This window comes from Mustelus asterias, unplaced genomic scaffold (genome assembly GCF_964213995.1).
Source record: "Mustelus asterias unplaced genomic scaffold, sMusAst1.hap1.1 HAP1_SCAFFOLD_266, whole genome shotgun sequence".
NCBI lineage: Eukaryota > Metazoa > Chordata > Chondrichthyes > Carcharhiniformes > Triakidae > Mustelus > Mustelus asterias.
Genome location: NW_027590232.1, coordinates 1 through 22,761, shown reverse-complemented (window position 1 = coordinate 22,761; position 22,761 = coordinate 1). Strand labels below are relative to the sequence as shown.

The following is a 22,761-nucleotide window of genomic DNA, read 5'->3' as shown; positions in this document are numbered from 1 at the left end:
TGTCAACCTCCTTTTTTAAACAGTGGCGCCACATTTGCTGTTTTAAAATCTGTGGGGACCACTCCAGAGTCCAGCAAATTTTGGTAAATTACCACTCGTGCATTTGGTATTTCCTTGCCATCTCTTTTAATACACTGGGATGCATTCCAGCAGGGCCAGGAGACTTGTTAGTAATTACAATTACGAACAAACTTGCTCCCCATTGATTTAAAGTGAATCTACATCTAAGTTGATTAAACAAAAACCCTCACACTGCCTGGCAATCGCCCTTTATTTTATATCATTCTACACTGATCATCAAATTCAATATCCTGATCCCCTTCTTCCCCCCACATCCCTTGATCTCTTTAGCCCCAAGAGCTATATCTAGTTTCTTCTTCAAATCAGACAACGGTTTGGCCTCAACTACATTCTGTGGGAGTGAATTCCATACATTCACCACCCTCTGGGTGAAGAAATTTCTCCTCAACTCAGTTCTAAAAGGTTTCCCCCTTATCCTAAAATTATGACCCCTAGTTCTGGACTCCCCCACCATCAGGAACATTCTTTCTGAATCTACCCTGTCTGACCCTGTTAGAGTTTTATAAGTTTCTATGGGATCCCCTCACTCTTCTAAACACCAGTGCATAGAATCCTAACAGGCTTTGTCTCTCCTCATATGACAGACCTGCCATCCCAGGAATCATCCTGGTAAACCTTCGCTGCATTCCATAAATTATAGGAGCAGAATGAGGCCATTGAGCCCATCGAGCCTGTTCCGCCATTCAATCATAGCTGATATCTTTCTCAATCTCATTCTCCCGCCTTTTGCCTGTAACTTTTGATCCCCTTACCAATCAAGGACCTATGTATCTCAGCCTTCAATACACTCAATGAACTGGCCTCCATAGCCTTCTGTGGCAAAGAATTCCACACATTCACCACCGTCTGGCTGAAGAAATTCCTCCTCATCTCGGTTCTAAAGGGTTGTTCCTTTACTCTGAAGCTGTGCCCTTGGATCCTAGTATCTCCTACTAGTGGAAACATCTTCCCCACGTCCATTCTATCCAGGCCTTTCAGTATCCTGTAAGTTTTAATGAGATCCCCCCTCATCCTTCTGAACTCCATCGAGTACAGTTCCAGAGTTCTCAAGCATCAAGCTTTTCATTCCTGGGATCATTCTCGTGAAACTACCCTGGATTCTCTCCAAGGCCAGCACATCCTTCCTTAGGTGCGGGTCTCAAAATTGCTCACATAATTCCAAATGTGGTCTGACCGGAGCCTTATAAAACTTCAAGCCCCTGCTTTTGTGTTCTCGTCCTCTTAAAATGAATGTTAACATTGCATTTGCCTTCCTAACTACAAACTCAACCTGCAAGTTAGCATCAAGAGAACCCTGAGTTCCCTCTATAGCCAGGACATCCTTCCTCAGATAAGGAGACCAAAATTACGCACAATATTCCAGGTGTGGCCTCACCAATGTCCTATACAATTGCAGTAAAACATCTCTATTCCTACACTATACTTTTATGTTTCTCCCCATGGCCAGAGAGGAATCTGGAGTGGGAGGGGGAGGATCCAGTTATTGTGGTTTTTTTGGGAACCAAGGATACTTGGAGATTGGTTCTGTATGGAGGCATTTGTGCTCTGAAACGCTAGAAAGGTTGTTATCTGTTGATTGTTACCTGAACAACATGCCAATCTGGCACAGAGTGTGACAGATTTGTGCCTCAGGGTGGTGTGGGCATCAAGTGCCCAGGGGTAGGGAGCTGCACCTTTAGCATGGCTGGGGGCTACAGTCCTGCCAAAACCTACAACTGATGCATTAGTCTTTAAAAAAACAAGACACTGGGTGAGGCAGTGGAGGGAGGTGAGAGATTGGAGGGAGACGATGGATTAGAACATAGAACATAGAACATTACAGCGCAGTACAGGCCCTTCGGCCCTCGATGTTGCGCCGACCAGTGGAACCAATCTAAAGCCCCTCTAATCTACACTATTCCAATATCATCCATATGTTTATCCAATAACCATTTGAATGCTCTTAATGTTGATGAGTCCACTACTGCTGCAGGCAGGGCATTCCACGCCCTTACTACTCTCTGAGTAAAGAACCTACCTCGAATATTTGTCCTATATCTCTCACCCCTCAATTTAAAGCTATGTCCCCTCGTGTTAGCCATCACCATCCGAGGAAAAAGGCTCTCAATTTCCACCCTATCTAATCCTCTGATCATCTTGTATGCCTCTATTAAGTCACCTCTTAACCTTCTTCTCTCTAACGAAAACAACCTCAAGCCCCTCAGCCTTTCCTCATACGATTTTCCCACCATACCAGGCAACATCCTGGTAAATCTCCTCTGCACCCTTTCCAACACTTCCACATCTTTCCTATAATACGGCGACCAGAACTGTACACAATGCTCCAAATGCGGCCGCACCAGAGTTTTGTACAGTTGCAGCATGACCTCCTGGCTCCGAAACTCAATCCCTCTACCAATAAAAGCTAACACTCCGTATGCCTTCTTAACAACCTGGGTGCCAACTTTCAGGGATCTATGCACATGGACACCGAGATCTCTCTGTTCATCCACACCACCAAGTATCTTACCATTAGCCCAGTACTCTGTATTCCTGTTACTCCTTCCAAAGTGAATCACTTCACACTTTTCCGCATTAAACTCCATTTGCCACCTCTCAGCCCAGCTCTGCAGCTTACCTATGTCCCTCTGTAACCTGCCACTTCCCTCTGCACTGTCCACAACTCCACCGACTTTAGTGTCATCCGCAAATTTGCTAATCCATCCTTCCACGCCCTCATCCAGGTCATTAATAAAAATGACAAACAGCAGTGGCCCAAAACAGATCCTTGCGGTACACCACTAGTAACTGAACTCCAGGATGAATATTTCCCATCAACCACCACCCTCTGTTTTCTTACAGCAAGCCAATTCCTGATCCAAACCACTAAATCACCCTCAATCATTGGATTGGAAGGAGGCAAGTGAGTAGAGTGAGGCGAGGGGGTGGAGGGAGGTGAGTGGGTGGAGGAGGGCATGGGGATGGAGGGAGGTGAGTGGGGCAGCACAATAGCATAGTGGTTAGCACTGCTGCTTTACAGTGCCAGGGTCCCAGGTTCAATTCCGGCCTCGTGTCACTGTGCAGAGTCTGCACCTTCTCCCCGCTTTTGTGTGGGTTTTCTTCATTTTCCTCCCACAGATGCGCGGGTTCACTGGATTGGCCATGCTAAGTTGACCCCTAGTGTCAGGGGATTAACAGGGTAAATATGTGGGGTTATGGGAATAGGGCCTGGGTGGGATTGTGGTCAGTGCAGACTAGGTGGGTCAAATGGCCTCCTTCTGCACTGTAGGGATTCTATGATTCTACGATTCTATGGGTGGAGAAAGGTGAGGGATTGGAGGGAAGCGAGAGATTGGAGGAAGGTGAGGGAGTGGAGGAAGGGAAAATGCAGGATGTAGAGATTTGAGTAAAGGCGGGGTAAAGTGGGAGGGGCTGGGTTCAAGTGGCAGAGTGGGAGGGGCAGAGTGGGCGGGGCTGGGTTCAAGTGGCAGAGTGGGAGGGGCAGAGTGTGAGGAGCAGAGTGTGAGGGCAGAGTGTGAGGGGCCAAGTGTGAGGGGCAGAGTGTGAGGGGCAGAGTGTGAGGGGCAGAGTGTGAGGGGCAGAGTGTGAGGGGCAGAGTGGGAGAGGCAGAGTGGGAGAGGCTGGGTTCAAGGGCCAGAGTTCAAGAGGCAGAATTGAAGGGCAGAGTGGGAGGGGCAGAGTTGGGCACCGGAATTTTACCACCCCACCTGCCATGGAATCGAAGAGGACAATGGAAATGTCCGTTGACGTCGGGCAGGATTTTCCAGTCTCAGATTAAGCGAAGCCATAAAGTTACCCGCTGAGAGTTCAAAACTAAAACTGTCTCCGTGAATAATAATGAAAAGATCATTAGAAACCTCAATGTCGATTGTTCAAAAGATTCACAATAAGAAAATAATAATGGCACCAATTGAGAGAAATGGCTCTGATCTCCACAGGGAGAGTTCATTGGCTTGAGATGGGGCATCCGCCCCCCTCAGAGGGCTGAGCGCTCATTTCATTGGTCGGCAGCTCTCTAATCCCAGCAGCACCTGAAGCTGTGGGGCACAGAGCTGGAATTCTAAGTTGACCCCACACTGAATCCTGGGAGTCCAGGAGTAGGTAATGTGTCTCAGGGCTGGAAGAAGAACTGAAACCTGAGGGGTGGGCACAGGTGGTGGGGATGTTGCATGGTGGCAGAGTGGTTAGCACTGCTGCCTCACAGCGCCAGGGACCCGGGTTCAATTCCAGCCTCGGGTCACTGTATGTGTGGAGTTTGTACATTCTCCCCAGTGATCCATCTTCTTCCCATGGTCCAAAAATGTGCGAATTAGATGGATTGGCCATGCTAAATTGCCCCTTAGTGTCACGGAGACTAGCAGGGTAAATACATGGGGTTATGGGGTTCGGGCCTGGGTGGGATGGTTGTCAATGCAGGCATGATGGACCGAATGGCCTCCTTCTGCACTGTAGGGATTCTATGATGTTGGAGGAGAAGCTGGTGGAGAGAACACCAACTGGGGACGGACCCTGTGAGGGTGTCACCTGATGTTGAAATAAGGTCCCCCACTTTTCTCACCCGAGGGCTGAACAAGCTGTCTCACCCCCTCCCCACTTCCCTCTTCCCCCCATGCATGACCTTGAACTCCACCCACCAGCCTGAACATTGCCACTGGCTGGGAAATGGTCCTTAAGTAATCATTGATTGGCCACTTAGGGAACTGAATAGGAGTGAGGGTGGGTGGAATGGCCTCGACTTTGCTTATCCCACTGTAAAATTGAGGAGAGATGGGGTGGACGACAGCCCAGTGGGAAGGACATTTGCGGAATTCTACAGGCAGTCACTCATCTCCTGGAAAGCCACCAACGGGGCAACATCCAATTCTGCCCCATGGTTCCATCGTGGCCAAGGTCAGGATATAAATATTCCAGAATACATCTGGAAAAGAAAGGTAGGATGGGAAAAGAGGAGTCAGAGTCTGAATAGGAATGGATAATGCAAGGGGATTAGTGTCAGTGTGTGCACAGCTGATTCATGTGTCTAGTGTGTGGCTGAATAGCGTGGAGATGTTTCCCATTTTTGTGTGCTACTTTGATTCTCATTCTCAGCCCAGACCATTGGCTAGTAGCAATGTGAAAGAGCGGGAGTCAAATGTATAAATCTCTCTGTGTCAGTACACAGCCTCTTCATTGGCAGATCCTCAGCTGTGTCTCCTCATGGTGACATATGGAAACAGCCCCAGGTTAAATCTTCAGAGGAACCCGAAGGAGCCTCAGGCCCCAGGACACGAGGTCACCGGCATATGGACACATCCTGATACTCATGAGCCAACCTCCCAGCTTTGGGTGGTTAGCTCCACTGCCTTGAGCATACTGTGGGAGAGTTGTAGGCTAAGGGAGTAAAACCGTGCCAACAAAACTCAGTAACAGTTTTAACAACACCAGGTTAAAGTCCAACAGGTTTATTTGGTAGCAAAAGCCACCAGCTTTCGGAGCGCTGCTCCTTCATCAGATGGAGTGGAAATCTGCTCTCAAACAGGGTTACTGTGTTTACCCCAGTCCAACGCCGGCATCTCCACATCAACAAAACTCAGTGGCAGACAGATATCTGAATGTATCATCCTTCCAGCAATGGCTGCAAGCAAGCTAATGCCACACACAGTTCATGGCATTCCGTTGGGCATAACCAGGATATTCAGGCAGCCCAGGCTTTTCAAAAATGTTGCCCAGTCTTGTGGGCTTTCCAGTTTTGCTGCAGAAGGCGGACATAACATTGGGACAGCGGCGATGAGTGATAAGGCCAACTCGATTGGCAGAGTGAATGGGTTCTTGTTGCAGGGCAATATCAGGGATCGTTTCTTTTATATTTTAATTTATGTGTCCGTTCATATTTTATTTAGTTTCAGTGTAATACATGCAGGGTACATAGAGCAAGCCCAGAGAGCCAGGCCTCACCAGAGGGAAGAAAAGGGTTAACACAGACAGCTGGAGGTCTGCTCCGCTGACAGATAATGATTAATATATGTTACCTACTCCTTACAATTGTAATGCGCAGAAGATCTTTCTGAGTTATCACGACAGTGGGAGAACCGGCATTGAGACAGCCAGGCTCCATACTGTCTAGGGAGATCATAGTCTTCTGGTAAACACGATCACCGAGCAGAGTGGGGGAGCAATTAACACATCATTGTAGATCGGTTGGGCAAACACAACACTTTGACATTATAATCGGGTAAACAGGAAGTGTCCAGAGAGATGATTAGCAGGGATGAACTGAACAATGTATTTGCATGATGAGATTAAATTATATGGAGAGCGTACAATGTACTTTTCTGTTACCAGGATGTTGCCCTGGTATGGAGGACATTAGCTATGAGGAGAGGTTGGAGAAACTTGGTTTGTTCTCACTGGAACGATGGAGGTTGAGGGGCAAACTGATAGAGGTCTACAAAATTATGAGGGGCATGGACAGAGTAGATAGTCAGAAGCTTTTTCCCAGGGTGAAAGAGTCATTTACTTGGGGGTATAGGTTTAAGCTGCGAGGGGCAAGGTTTAAAGGAGATGTATGAAGCAAGTTGTTTACACAGAGGGTGGTGAGTGCCTGGAAGTCACTGCCAGGGGAGGCAGTGGAAGCAGATACGATAGTGACTTTTAAGGGGCGTCTTGACAAATACATGTATCCAACTTGAGGAATTAGTACGATAATATAAAAATTTGCAACTCGGAAAAGTATAATAGCCTGTATGAATCTACAATGAGCAGAGGGAACTCGCAGCCGCCTGGGATTTCAGGCCCGAATTCATCTCTCCCTCATGCATGTGGAATAAAAACTTTTCTTGAAGTTCGACATGGTCTCCAAGGCTCCACTTGTTTTATTTCCCGGCTCAGGTCACTGTCTGTGTGGAGTTTGCACATTCTCCTCGTGTCTGCGTGGGTTTCCTCCGGGTGCTCCGGTTTCCTCCCACAGTCCAAAGATGTGCGGGTTAGGTTGATTGGCCAGGTTAAAAAAAATTGCCCCTTAGAATCCTAAGATGCGTAGGTTAGAGGGATTAGCGGGTAAAATATGTGGGGGTAGGGCCTGGGTGGGATTGTGGTCGGTGCAGACTCGATGGGCCGAATGGCCTCCTTCTGCACTGTAGGGTTTCTATGATTTCTATGATACAGTGCTATGGGCTGTCTCTGGTTGTGGGAGAGACCATCGTGCCCCAATGGTCAACCAGCACCTACCTCAGGTTAGGCAGTCACTGACTAGCAAGGCACAGTCTACCTGTTTCAATGGGCACTTAGAGCTTAGTCTCTGCTCAACAAATGGATGGAATTCCATTGCGCCAGGAAAAAAAAACAATTGAAAAAAAAAATGCCAACTCTTCGATAGGCAATGCAAACGTCAGGATCACAGGACTGATAGACAATTTGTAGCTTGCTAATCATTGCCCATAATGCAAACATGATGGACATGGAAATTGATAGGCTGAACATTGAGGTATCTTCCCTAGGAGAGACCCGGCTCAGCCAGAGTGGATCATGGAAAGGAAAACATGGGCGGAACGGTGGCACAATGGTTAGCACTGCTGCCTCACAGCTCCAGGGACCTGGGTTCGATTCCCGGCTTGGGTGAATGTCTGTTTGAAGCTTGCACATTCTCCCTGTGTCTGCTTGGGTTTCCTCCAGGTGCTCCGGTTTCCTCCCACAGTCCAAATATGTCCGGGTTAGGTTGATTGGCCATGCTAAATTGTCCTGCAGTGTCTCTGGATGTGTAGGTTCAAGGGATTGGCGGGGTAAATGTGTGGAGTTGTGAGGATAGATTCTGGGTGGGATTGCAGTGGGTGCAGACTCGATGGGCCGAAAGGCCTCCTTCTGCTCTGCAGGGTTTCTATGATTCCTAGGATTACACCTTCATCTGGCAGGGGAAGGGTTCAGAGAGAATATGTGAGCAAGGTGTAGGCTCCAATACAAGGAACTCAATAATAGATTCTCCCACAAATAGTTCAGAACGTGTTCTTGACATTCACCCTTTAACTCAAACATGAGGTCCTCCTGCCTCAGATGTTATGATCAAGGAGAGAGAAATGAGAATAGGCAGAGACTACTTCAGTTTTGCTGCTTTGTACAATTAACACGTTCTTTCAGAACAAACCATGTCACAAGTAGAGAACATTGTCACCAGCTGGATCTGATCATCACCAGATGTAACTGAGCATCATCTTATTACACACAGTGACGACAGTGTTGACTCTGCTCCAGGTCACTCCCTGGAAACGTTTTCAACCTGGGTGTGAAATTCAGTGGCGATTTCCAGGCTGAAAGAATAAATATTTTAAAATACAAAGTCTGATGTTTCACTGAGCTGGGAATTGCAGTGAAAACTGGTTTCAAAAAGGAGCAAAGTTTCCAGCTGACATTTCAAGGATTTGATATCAGAGAAATGGCTGAAATGGAGGATTTTAAATGTCTCCATGGAGACGAGCCAGTGTGTAACATTTCTGAAATTTTTTGTTAACAATAAACATCTTGCTGTTATTTAGCTGCAGTCTCCAAATCCTTCGACCCGTGTGTAAAACACAGAGTTCTGAACCAGCCATGGAGGAGCACAAACTGTGTGGGGAATCTGTGTTCTGATTCGGTTCAATGTGATCAGAGTCTTGTTCTTGGATGGTACAGATTCAAAAGGTAAGATCCAGGGGAAATCTCTGTTAAACCCGTCAATGAAACAGCAAAGAGACTGGGATCATCATTCAGAGCAAAGGGAATACTGGGAAAGGGAAGATGCGCATTCTACAGAGTGAAGCATGGGGAATATTGGGAGAGAGACACTGAGGTGTGACACAGGAAAGAACAAGGTATTGGAGCTGTTTGCAGGCTCCAAATCGGACAAATCTCCAGCTCCAGATGAATTGTGTCCCAAGCTGCTGTGGAAGGCGAGGAAGTAGATTGCAGGGGCTCAGACGACAGATAATGTGGTTCTGCTGTTTCAGAAGGGTTGTAGACATAAGACATCATAAACGACAGACCAGTGAGTTTCACATCAGTGGTAGGTAATCCATTGGAGGAAATTCTGAAGGACAGCATCTATTTCCACTTGGAGAGGTTAGGTCAGCATGGCTTTATCGGAGGGAGGTCATGCCTAACAAATTTCATTGATTTTTTTTAGGAGATGACCAGTTTTGTGGAGTCAGAGTCATAGAAGTTTACAGCATGGAAACAGGCCCTTTGGCCCAACTTAACCATGCTGCCCTTTTTATAGAAATCATAGAAATCATAGAAACCCTACAGTGCAGAAGGAGGCCATTCGGCCCATCGAGTCTGCACCGACCACAATCCCACCCAGGCCCTATCCCCACATATTTACTTGCTAATCCCTCTAACCTACGCATCTCAGGACTCTAAGGGGCAATTTTGAACCTGGCCAATCAACCTAACCCGCACATCTTTGGACTGTGGGAGGAAACCGGAGCACCCAGAGGAAACCCACGCAGACACGAGGAGAATGTGCAAACTCCACACAGACAGTGACCCGAGCCGGGAATCGAACCTGGGACCCTGGAGCTGTGAAGCAGCAGTGCTAACCACTGTGCTACCGTGCCGCCCAAATTTTTGTAACCCCTAAGCTAGTCCCACTTTCCCACGTTTGGCCCATATCCCTATAGACCCATCTTATACATGTAACTGTCTAAACGCTTTTTAAAAGACAAAATTGTACCCGCCTCTACTACTACCGCATCTGGCAGCTTGTTCTAGATACTGACCACCCTCTGTGTGAAAGAATTGCCCCTCTGGACACTTCTGTATCTCTACCCTCTCCCTTAAACCTATGCCCTCTAGTTTTAGACTCCCCTACCTTTGGGAAAAAATATTGACGTTCAAGCTGATCTATGCCCCTCATTATTTTATTGACTTCTATAAGATCACCCCTAAGCCTCCAACACTCCAGAGAATTACAGCACAGGAACAAGCCCTTCGGCCCTCCAAACCTGCACCAACCATGCTGAACTAAAACCCCCTACCCTTCTTATCCCTCCATTCCCATCCTATTCATGTATTTGTCAAGACGCCCCTTAAAAGTCACGACCATATCTGCTTCCACTACCTGCCCCGGCAGCGAGTTCCAGGCACGCACCACCCTCTGTGTTAAAAACATGCCTCATACATCTCCTTTAAACTTTGCCCCTCGCACCTTAAACCTATACTCCCCAAGTAAATGACTCTTCCACCCTGGGAAAAAGCTTCTGACTATCTACTCTATCTATGACCCTCATAACCTTGTAGACTTCTATCAGGTCGCCCCTCAACCTCTATCGTTCCAGTGAGTACAAACCAAGTTTCTCCAACCTCTCCTCATAGCTAATATGCTCCATACTAGGCAACATCCTGGTAACTCTTTTCTGTACACTGTACGCTCTCCATATAATTTAATATTATATTTTTCTAACAGAGTGACCAGAACTGTACACAGTATTCCAAGTGTGAAAGCCTTTGAAAAGGTCTCACATAGGAGTCTTATAAAGAAGGCAAATGAACATGGGATACAGAGTAACTTAATGAGGATTAAAAATTGGCTTAGTTGTTGTAGACAGAGGGTGATGACAGAAGGTTACTTTTGTGACTGGAAGCCAGCGTCTAGTCACGTACCACAGAGATCTGTGCTGGGTCTGATATTATTTGTCATTTATATTAATGGCACCAATGACTATGTTGAGGGGCTGGATGAGTAAGTTTTCAGATGACACAAAGATTGGTCGGGTGTTAATTATATATATGAATGTGTTGGGTCCAGGAAGATATAGATGGGATAGTCAAATGGGCAGATCAGGGGCAGATGGAATTTAACCCTGAAAAGTATGAGTTTGGAAGGAGTAATTTGACAAGGAAGTATTCAATGAATGGCATGACACTAAGAACTCTCTGAGGAAAAAAGGGACCTTGGCATGTTTGTACATAGATCACCGAAGGAAGAAGCACAATTAGTAGGGTGGTGAAAAAGTCATATGAAACACTTGCCTTTATTATTGGAGGCAGAGATTACAAAAGCAGGGAGGTTATGTTGGAGTTGTATCGGACTTTGGTGAGGCCACAGCTAGAGTCCTGTGTGCAGTTCTCGTCACCACATTATCCATCCACTAGGATGCTGCCTGGGATAGAACTGTTAAGTTATGAAGAGAGGTTGGAGAGGCTTGGGTTGTTCTCACTGGAGCAGAGAAGGCTGAGGGGCGAGCTGATCGAAGTGTACAAGATTCTGAGAGACATGAACAGAGTGAATAGGGAGAAGCTGTTCCCCTTAGTTGAAGGGTCAGTCACACGGGCCCAAGTTCAAGGTGAGAGGCAGGAAACTTAGGATGGATGTGAGGGAAAATGATTTTACCCAGAGGGTGGTGATGGTGTGGAATGTGCTGCCTTGGTGGGTGGTAGAGTCAGGTTGCCTCACATCCTTTCAAAAGTACCTGGATGAGCACTTGGTATGCCATAACATTCAAGGCTACGGGCCAAGAGGTGGTAACCAGAATTAGGTATGAAGGTCAGGGGATTCTCACGTATCAATGCAGACTTGACGGGCTGAAGGGCCTCTTCTGCACTGTTTCATTTTTCGATTCTGTGACTGAGAGGAAAGTGACTTGCTGGGATGGGTGGCAATATGTTTAAACATGTTAAAATTCAGGGTGCAGTACGAGGCCATTCGATCCATTGTATCCATACTGGTTGAAAAAGCAGAGTGCCACCTTCTAGCTCTGTGAGGTTCACACCACTCGGTGTGTGGAAATACTCCTCCTCAGCGCCCCCCACTCAATGTTCCCACAATTATTCTCAATCTTTGCTCCCTGGACATTGACCTCTCTGCAAATGAAAACCGATTCTTCCTAATCCACTCAATCCAGATACCTCCTGATGTTATATGTCAGAATGAAATCTCCCCTCCTGAATAAAATGTTCCAACATCTCATAGAATCCCACAGTGTGGAAGAAGGCCATTTGGCCCATCGAGTCTGCACCAACCACAGTCACACTAGGCCACATCCCCACAACCCCATGCACTTATATTGGCTATTGCCCCTGGAGGAAACTGGAGCACCCGGAGGAAACCCACGCAGACATGGGGAGAATGTGCAAACTCCACACAGACAGTGACCCAAGCCGGGAATCGAACCCGGGTCCCTGGCACTGTGAGGCAGCAGTGCTAACCACTGTGCCACCGTGCCGGCCATCCTCATCAATTGTCTCTACCAGACTCTTTTGGTGATGTGGTGACCAGAACTGTACACTGTACTCTATTTGTGCTCTAACAATTGTTTTATACAATTAGAGAAACACCTCCTTCCTCTTCTAATCGTGTCCTTGATCAATAAAGAAAAATCTCTACAGCATCATCTTGAGCACCTTATTTTCCTGTCGCGCTATCATCAGCAATCAATAGACATATACTCCAAGATCCCTCTGCTCCACCACTCACCTCAATATCCACCATTCATTGTGTGTTCTCCATCCAGTGTTTGTCCTCCCAAAACCCATTCCCTCACACTTCTCCACATTGAGTTCTATTGCTCACACATCTACCCACCTGACCAATCCATCGATATCTTCCTGCTGTTTACAGCTTTCTTCCTCACTATCAAGCGCATGAACGATTTTCATCTCTGCTGCAGACATCTTATTCATGTCCCCAACTTTTAATTCCATTTCATTGACACTACCACAAGAACACAAGGAACTCAGTACAGATCCCTCTGGAATTCCACTGGGAATAACCTTCCAATCTCAATAACCACACTACCCACAACCCTTTGCTTCTGACATTGAGACAATTGGCATCCAACTCTCCTTCCAATTTCCTGACGAGTGAGTCTTGTTTGACCTTGTCAAAGCTCTTGCTAAAACCCTTGTGGACTATATCATATATGTTACACTCATCAACTCTCCATGTTACTTTGCCAATCAATGTAATCAAGTTATTGAGACTTGACTTATTTGAACAAATCCATTCTGACTCAAATTTATTTAAACCTTCCCAAATGATGATTTCTATTATTTCACAGAATTATTTCCCATTATTTTCCCACCACAGACATGAGGCTGAATGCTCTGTAATTACTCCGGCTGTCTCTTAATCAATGTCATTACTTTTCCAGCTCCACATCTATAGGCACAGTTGATGGGTGAAGATGCTTTGTGTCTTTGTTACATCTTCCCTTGCTTTCCTCAGCAGCCTCCGGTATGAATTGTCTCTGCCTGGGGACATATCCACTTTCAAGGATGGTAAACATCTTCATATTTCCTCCCTCACTGAGCTAATCTCATTTAATATTTCACACACCTCTTCCTTAAAATAATGAAATAACAAAAATAAAATGCTGGAAATATACAGCAGGTCAGCCAGCATCTCTGGAAATAAACAGAGTTAATGTTTGGTGTTGTGATAACTCCTCTGCTCTGAAGATGGTTCGTCACAAAGGGTAACGTTATTCTGTTTCTCGCCGCAGAGGCTGCCTGACCAGCTGAGTATTTGCAGCCTCTTTTTATTTGGATTGCATCAGTACAGCGATGAACTGTGTGATTGTCCTTTCAGTCCTGGTAGTTCGACCATTCCTGAGACTGTTGTTCCAGTAAGACGTTGCTCCACACACGCCACAGGCTGGTTAAGAGGTAATTTCAGACTCTGTTACATCAGATTGACATTGACTGTCCAACACAATTCACACTGGAGACACTTTTCAATCTTTCTATTCCTCATTTCAGGATCTCATCCCAGTCTGCGTGAAGGGATAGTAAAGAGGACAGTTTGTTTTCACTTGAGTGGAAACACCTGTCGCTGGCACCAAGAAATAAAGATCAAACGCTGCTCCAATTTCTTTGTTTATGAGTTGAAGAAGCCACCTGTCTGTTCCCTCGCTTACTGCACAGGTACATTGGTGTTTGGAAATGATGTAAAGAGAAAACTCTGGGATGTACCAGCTCAGCAGCTCAACTGACAAAGTTACACGAGAGCCTCTGTTTCGTAAGGGACTGACACTCAAAGTATAATTTTTAGCAAAGGGAAATGATTCAGACACTCTGATAGCCCGTTTGTCGCCCTTCACTCACTCACTAACCTTCCTGCACAAGGAGGGAAATTAAAATAATTAATTCTCAAGGAGTTGTGGAATAGACACTTTGAGAATGAAGATGTGATTGGGCATAGTCAACATGGATTAATCAATGGTGAATCACGTTTGACAAACATGTTGGAGGTTTGTGAGGATATTCCTAACATAATTGAGAAAAGTGGATGCAGTGTTCCTGGAGTTTCAGAAGGCTTTTAATCAGGTCAGCAATGGAAAGTTGGTCAACACAAATAAAGCGTTGGGATAGGAGGTAATATACTGGCATCGATTAAAGATTGGTTAACAGGCAGAAAGCAGAGTGGCAATAAACAGCTCATTCTGGCGTTAGCAGCCTCTGACCAGAGGGGACCACAAGGGGTGGGAAAAGGAATTGTAGTCCGGAAGTCAGTGTTGAGGGTAGTGAGGTATTGGAGAAGGTATCAAGGTCAAGGGTGGGTACCAGTAGACAGGGAGGTGGGTTGAAGTGTGTCTACTGCAATGCAAGGAGCATCCGAAACAAGGTAGATGAACTTGGGACGTGGATTGGTACTTGGGACTACGTCGTTGTGGCCATTACGGAGACATGGGTAGAACAAGGACAGGAATGGTTGCTGGACGTTCCGGGGTACAGATGTTTCAGTAACTATAGGGAAGCTGGTAAAAGAGGTGGAGGAGAAGCATTGTTAATCAGGGATAGTTTAACGGCTGCGGAAAGGCACTTCGAGGGGAATCTGCCTACTGAGGTAATATGGGCTGAAGTTAGAAATAGGAAAGGAGCGGTCACGTTGTTAGGAGTTTACTATAGGTCCCCAAATAGTAATAGAGATGTGGAGGAAGAAATTGCTAAGCAGATTATGGATATGTGTGGGGGTCACAGGGTAGTTGTCATGGGGGACTTTAACTTTCCAAATATTGATTGGAACCTTTGTCGGTCGAATAGTTCGGATGGGGCAGTTTTTGTGCAGTGTGTGTGTGGTGAACCATAGATGGTTACCACTATGGGTACTTGTACATATGTTACTCTTGTTACTGTTGGGGTTAGGGTTGGGGTGTTCCACCTGTTAGCATTGTTCTGTGGTACACTCCGTTTGGCTCCGCCTTCTTATAGGAGTATAAAGGTCACTGCTACTTCCTAGTGGCCCTTAGTCTGGGATAGTATTGTTAAGCAGTATGCTCTTTTCTTGTTGCGAATAAAAGCCTTTATTCCCGGGTATGACCTAGCCTCCCGAGTGAATTAATCGCGCATCAGTGTGCAGGAGGGTTTCCTGACACAATATGTGGATAGGCCGACAAGAGGTGGGGCCACATTGGATTTGGTACTGGGAAATGAACCGGGCCAAGTGTTAGATTTGGTTGTGGGAGAGCACTTTGGAGATCGTATCAACAATTCGGTGTCTTTTGTTATTGCAATGGACAGGGGTAGGGCCGTACGGCAGGGCAAGGTTTATAATTGGGGGAGAGGTAATTATGATGCAATTAGGCAAGAATTAGGGGGCATAAGATGGGAACAGGAACTGTCAGGGAAAGGCACTAATGAAAAGTGGAACTTTTTCAAGGAACAAATACTGAGTGTCCTTGATAGGTATGTCTCTGTCAGGCAGGGAGGAAATGGCCGAGTGAGGGAACCATGGTTCACAAAAGAGGTGGAATGTCTTGTGAAAAGGAAGAGGGAAGCTTATGTAGGGATGAGGAAACAAGGTTCAGATGGCTCGATTGAAGGTTACAAGTTAGCAAGGAATGAGCTGAAAAAGGGGCTTAGGAGAGCTAGGAAGGGGCATGAGAAGTCCTTGGCGGGTCGGATCAAGGAAAACCCCAAGGCTTTTTACTCTTATGTGAGGAATAAAAGAATGACCAGGGTGAGGTTAGGGCCGGTCAAGGACAGTAGTGGGAACTTGTGTATGGAGTCAGTAGAGATAGGAGAGGTGATGAATGAATACTTTTCTTCAGGGTTCACCAAGGAGAGGGGCCATATTTTTGAGGAAGAGAAGGTGTGACAGGCTAATAGGCTGGAGGAAGTAGATGTTCAGAGGGAGGATGTACTAGCAGTTTTGAATAAACTGAAGCTCGATAAGTCCCCTGGGCCTGATGAAATATATCCTTGGATTCTTTGGGAGGCAAGGGATGAGATTGCAGAGCCTTTGGCTTTGATCTTTGGGTCCTCACTGTCCACGGGGATGGTGCCAGAGGACCGGAGAGTGGCGAATGTTGTTCCTCTGTTTAAGAAAGGGAATAGAAATGACCCTGGTAATTATAGGCCGGTTAGTCTTACTTCGGTGGTTGGTAAGTTGATGGAAAAGGTCCTTCGGGATGGGATTTACGACCATTTAGAAAGATGCGGATTAATCCGGGATAGTCAGCACGGATTCGTGAAGGGCAAGTCGTGTCTCACAAATTTGATAGAATCTTTTGAGGAGGTAACTAAGTGTGTTGATGAAGGTAGGGCAGTTGATGTCATATACGTGGATTTTAGTAAGGCGTTTGATAAGGTCCCCCATGGTCGGCTTTGATGAAAGTAAGGAGGTGTGGGATAGAGAGAAAGTTGGCCAATTGGATAGGTAACTGGCTATCGTACTCCCCGAGTTGGAGATCTCTACTGCCTCCCGAAGATACACAAGGCAAACACACCCGGCTGTCCCATCGTATCGGGCAATGGGACTCTGTGCGAGAACCTCTCCGGCTATGTCGAGGGCATCCTGAAACCCATTGTACAAAGAACCCCCAGCTTTTGTCGCGACACTACGGACATGAGAAGACTTTGGCGGATAGGGTTAAAGAGAATCCTAAGGCGTTCTATAGGTATGTCAAGAACAGAAGGTTGGTTAGGGCAAGTTTAGGGCCAGTTATAGATGGCAGAGGGAAGTTATGTGTGGAACCGGAGGAGATTGGTGAAGCATTGAACCAATATTTCTCTTCGGTGTTCACGCAAGGGGACATGAATATAGCTGAGGAGGACACTGGGTTGCAAGGGAGTAGAATAGACAGTATTACAGTTGATAAGGAGGATGTGCAGGATATTCTGGAGGGTCTGAAAATAGATAAATCCCCTGGTCCGGATGGGATTTATCCAAGGATTCTCTGGGAGGCAAGAGAAGTGATTGCAGAGCCTCTGGCTCTGATCTTCAGGTCGTCGTTGGCCTCTGGTATAGTACCAGAAGATTGGAGGTTAGCGAATGTTGTCCCATTGTTTAAGAAGGGGAACAGAGACTTCCCCGGGAATTATAGACCGGTGAGTCTCACTTCTGTTGTCGGCAAGATGTTGGAAAAAATTATAAGGGATAGGATTTATAGTTATTTGGAGAGTAATGAATTGATAGGTGATAGTCAGCATGGTTTTGTGGCAGGTAGGTCGTGCCTTACTAACCTTATTGAGTTTTTTGAGAAAGTGACCAAGGAGGTGGATGGGGGCAAGGCAGTGGACGTGGTATATATGGATTTTAGTAAGGCGTTTGATAAGGTTCACCATGGTAGGCTTCTGCAGAAAATGCAGATGTATGGGATTGGGGGTGATCTAGGAAATTGGATCAGGAATTGGCTAGCGGATAGGAAACAGAGGGTGGTGGTTGATAGTAAATATTCATCATGGAGTGCGGTTACAAGTGGTGTACCTCAGGGATCTGTTTTGGGGCCACTGCTGTTTGTAATATTTATTAATGATCTGGATGAGGGTATAGTTGGGTGGATTAGCAAATTTGCTGATGACACCAAAGTCGGTGGTGTGGTAGACAGTGAGGAAGGGTGTCGTAGTTTGCAGGAAGACTTAGACAGGTTGCAAAGTTGGGCCGAGAGGTGGCGGATGGAGTTTAATGCGGAGAAGTGTGAGGTAATTCACTTTGGTAGGAATAACAGATGTGTTGAGTATAGGGCTAACGGGAGGACTTTGAATAGTGTGGAGGAGCAGAGGGATCTAGGTGTATGTGTGCATAGATCCCTGAAAGTTGGGAATCAAGTAGATAAGGTTGTTAAGAAGGCATATGGTGTCTTGGCGTTTATTGGTAGGGGGATTGAATTTAGGAGTCGTAGCGTTATGTTGCAACTGTACACAACTCTGGTGCGGCCGCACTTGGAGTACTGTGTGCAGTTCTGGTCCCCACATTACAGGAAGGATGTGGAGGCTTTGGAGAGGGTGCAGAGGAGGTTTACCAGGATGTTGCCTGGTATGGAGGGGAGATCCTATGAGGAGAGGCTGAGGGATTTGGGATTGTTTTCGCTGGAAAGGCGGCGGCTAAGAGGGGATCTTATTGAAACATATAAGATGATTAGAGGTTTAGATAGGGTGGATAGTGATAGCCTTTTTCCTCTGATGGAGAAATCCAGCACGAGGGGGCATGGCTTTAAATTGAGGGGGGGTAGTTATAGAACCGATGTCAGGGGTAGGTTCTTTACCCAGAGGGTGGTGAGGGATTGGAATGCCCTGCCAGCATCAGTAGTAAATGCGCCTAGTTTGGGGGCGTTTAAGAGATCCGTAGATAGGTTCATGGACGAAAAGAAATTGGTTTAGGTTGGAGGGTCACAGTTTTTTTTTTAACTGGTCGGTGCAACATCGTGGGCCGAAGGGCCTGTTCTGCGCTGTAATGTTCTATGTTCTATGTTCCTACAGAAACCCAAAGCACATGGAGCAGTTGAACCAGGAGCACTCCTCGTTACAATGGATGTCTCGGCACTCTACACCAGCATCCCTCACGATGATGGCATTGCTGCAACAGCCTCAGTACTCAACGCCGACAACTGCCAGTTTCCAGATGCAATTTTACAACTCATCTGCTTCATTCTGGACCACAATGTCTTCACCTTCAACAACCAGTTCTTCATCCAGACACACGAAACAGCCACGGGGACCAAATTTGCACCTCAATATGCCAACTTCTTCATGCACAGGTTCGAACAAGACTTCTTCACCGCACAGGACCTTCAACCGATGCTATACACTAGATACATCGATGACATTTTCTTCCTTTGGAGTCATGGTGAGCAATCACTGAAACAACTATATGATGGCATCAACAAGCTCCATCCCACCATCAGACTCACCATGGACTACTCTCCGGAATTGGTTGCATTCTTGGACACACGCATCTCCATTAAGGACGGTCACCTCAGCACCTCACTGTACCGCAAGCCCACGGATAACCTCATGATGCTCCACTTCTCCAGCTTCCACCCTAAACACGTTCAAGAAGCCATCCCCTACGGACAAGCCCTCCGTATACACAGGATCTGCTTGGATGAGGCGGATCACAACAGACACCTCCAGAGGCTGAAAGATGCCGTCATAAGAACAGGATATGGCGTTCGACTCATCGATCGACAGTTCCGACGCGCCACAGCAAAAAACCGCACCGACCTCCTCAGAAGACAAACACGGGACCCGGTGGACAGAGTACCCTTCGTTGTCCAGTACTTCCCCGGAGCGGAGAAGCTACGGCATCTCCTCCAGAGCCTTCAACATGTCATTGATGAAGACGAACATCTCGCCAAGGCCATCCCCACACCCCCACTTCTTGCCTTCAAACAACCGCACAACCTCAAACAGACCATTGTCCGCAGCAAACTAACCAGCCTTCAGGAAAACAGTGACCACGACACCACACAACCCTGCCACAGCAACCTCTGCAAGACGTGCCGGATCATCGACATGGATGCCATCATCTCATGTGAGAACACCGTCTACCAGGTACACGGTACCTACTCTTGCAACTCGGCCAACGTTGTCTACCTGATACGCTGCAGGAAAGGATGTCCCGAGGCATGGTACATTGGGGAAACCATGCAGACGTTACGACAACGGATGAATGAACACCGCTCGACAATCACCAGGCAAGACTGTTCTCTTCCTGTGGGGGAGCACTTCAGCGGTCACGTGCATTCAGCCTCTGATCTTCGGGTAAGCGTTCTCCAAGGCGGCCTTCACGGCACACGACAGCGCAGAGTTGCTGAGCAGAAACTGATAGTCAAGTTCCGCACACATGAGGACGGCCGAAACGGGGATGTTGGGTTTCTGTCACACTATCAGCAACCCCCACAGCTTGCCTCCTGGACTTGCAGAATCTCACTGGCTGTCCTGTCTGGGGACAATACACGTCTCTTTTAACCTGTGCTTAATGCTCCCTCCACTCACATTGTCTGTATCTTTAAGACCTGGTTGGCTGTGGAGATTCGCATTCTAATCAGTATTCTGTAACTTGATTTTGTGTCTCTGTGCCCTGTTTGAGAGCAGATTTCCACTCCATCTGACGAAGGAGCAGCGCTCCGAAAGCTAATGGCATTTGCTACCAAATAAACCTGTTGGACTTTAACCTGGTGTTGTTAAAACTCTGACTGTGTTTACCCGAGTCCAACGCCTGCCTCTCCACATCAGACACTCCCAGGCCAGGTACAGCACAGGGCTAGATACAGAGTAAAGCTCCCTCTACACTGTCCCCATCAAACACTTGGGACACGGTGGACAGAGTACCCTTTGTCGTCCAGTACTTCCCCGGAGCGGAGAAGCTACGACATCTCCTCCGGAGCCTTCAACATGTCATTGATGAAGACGAACATCTCGCCAAGGCCATCCCCACACCCCCACTTCTTGCCTCCAAACAACCGCACAACCTCAAACAGACCATTGTCCGCAGCAAACTACCCAGCCTTCAGGAGAACAGTGACCACGGCACCACACAACCCTGCCACAGCAACCTCTGCAAGACGTGCCGGATCATCGACACAGATGCCATCATCCCACGTCAGAACACCATCTACCAGGTACACGGCACCTACTCTTGCAACTCGGCCAACGTTGTCTACCTGATTCGCTGCAGGATAGGATGTCCCGAGGCATGGTACATTGGGGAAACCATGCAGACGTTACGACAACGGATGAATGAACACCGCTCGACAATCACCAGGCAAGACTGTTCTCTTCCTGTTGGGGAGCACTTCAGCGGTCACGGGCATTCAGCCTCTGATCTCCGGGTAAGCCGTCTCCAAGGCGGCCTTCACGACACACGACAGCGCAGAGTCACTGAGCAGAGACTGATAGCCAGGTTCCGCACACATGAGGACGGCCTCAACCGGGATATTGGGTTCATGTCACACTATCTGTAACCCCCACAGCTTGCCTGGATGTGCAAAATCTCACTAACTGACCTGTCTGGAGACAATACACATCTCTTTAACCTGTGCTTAATGCTCCCTCCACTCACATTGTCTGTACCTTTAAGACTTGATTAGCTGTAAAGACTCACATTCCAATCATTATTCATGTAAATTGAATTTGTGTCTTTGTGCCCTGTTTGTGATCAGAACTCCCACCCACCTGACGAAGGAACAGCCTGTTCCGAAAGCTAGTGGCTTTTGCTATCAAATAAACCTGTTGGACTTTAACCTGGTGTTGTTAGACTTCTTACCCCATCAAACACTCCCAGGACAGTTACATCACAGGGCTAGGTGCAGAGTAAAGCTCCCTCCACACTGTCCCTGTCAAACATGCCCAGGACAGGGTATACTACAGGTCCCCCAACAGCCCAAGGGAAGTGGAAGAACGGATATGTCAGGAGATACTGGATGGGTGCAGGAAAAATAGGGTTGTTGTAGTGGGAGACTTCAATTTCCCTGGTATAGACTGGAAATCGCTGAGAGCTGGGACTCTGAATGGGGAGGAATTTGTAAAATGCGTACAGGAGGGTTCTTTGGAACAATATGTAGATAGCCCGACGAGAGAGGGGGCTATACTGGACCTAGTACTGGGGAATGAGCCCGGTCAGGTCTTCAAAGTTTTGGTAGGGGAACATGTGGCAAATAGTGACCACAATTCTGTTAGCTTTAGGGTAGTGATAGAAAAGGATGAGTGGTGTCCCAAGGGTAATGTGTTGGATTGGGGGAAGGCTAACTTTAGTGGGATGAGGCAGAAATTGGCAGCTCTTGATTGGGAGAGGCTGTTTGAGGGTAAATCCACATCTGGCATGTGGGAGTCTTTTAAGGATCAGTTGTTAGGGCTGCAGGACAGGCATGTGCCTGTAAAAAGAAGGATAGGAAGGGTAGGATTCGAGAACCGTGGATAACCAGGGAAATTGAGGGACTGGTCAAAAAGAAAAGAGAGGCGTATGTTAGGTCCAGGCAGCTAAAAACGGAGGGAGCTCTGGAGGAGTACAAAGAAAGTAGGAAAGAACTCAAACGGGGAATTAGAAGGGCAAAAAGGGGTCACGAAATGTCCTTGGCAGACAGGATTAAGGAGAATCCCAAGGCATTTTATTCCTACGTTAGGAACAAAAGGGTTGTCAGGGAAAAAATCGGACCTCTCAGGGACAAAAGTGGGGAATTATGCTTGGAGCCCAAAGAAGTAGGGGAGATCCGAAATGAATACTTTGCGTCGGTATTCACAAAGGAGAGGGATGTGTTGACTGGGAGTGTCTCGGAGGGGAGTGTTGAACCGTTGGAGAAAATCTCCATTACAAGGGAGGAAGTGTTAGGTTTGTTAGAGAATATAAAGACTGACAAATCCCCAGGGCCTGATGGAATCTATCCAAGGCTGCTCAGGGAGACGAGAGATGAAATCGCTGGGCCTCTGACGCAAATCTTTGCTTGTCACTGGACGCAGGTGAGGTCCCAGAGGATTGGAGGATAGCTAATGTGGTCCCGTTATTTAAGAAGGGTA

At 47.1% G+C, this 22,761-nt stretch overlaps 1 protein-coding gene across 1 annotated transcript in view; it reads left to right on the top strand.

Moving 5' to 3' along the window:
- LOC144486015 (uncharacterized) overlaps positions 1 to 14,018 on the top strand; it is a 170,568-nt gene extending 156,550 nt beyond the window's left edge. The window contains exons 9-11 of the mRNA XM_078204124.1: positions 8,592 to 8,730; positions 13,616 to 13,692; positions 13,786 to 14,018. Of these exons, the coding sequence (XP_078060250.1) occupies positions 8,592 to 8,730; positions 13,616 to 13,692; positions 13,786 to 14,018 (449 nt within the window). The remainder of the gene's footprint in view (positions 1 to 8,591; positions 8,731 to 13,615; positions 13,693 to 13,785) is intronic.
- The last annotated feature ends 8,743 nt before the right edge of the window (positions 14,019 to 22,761 follow it).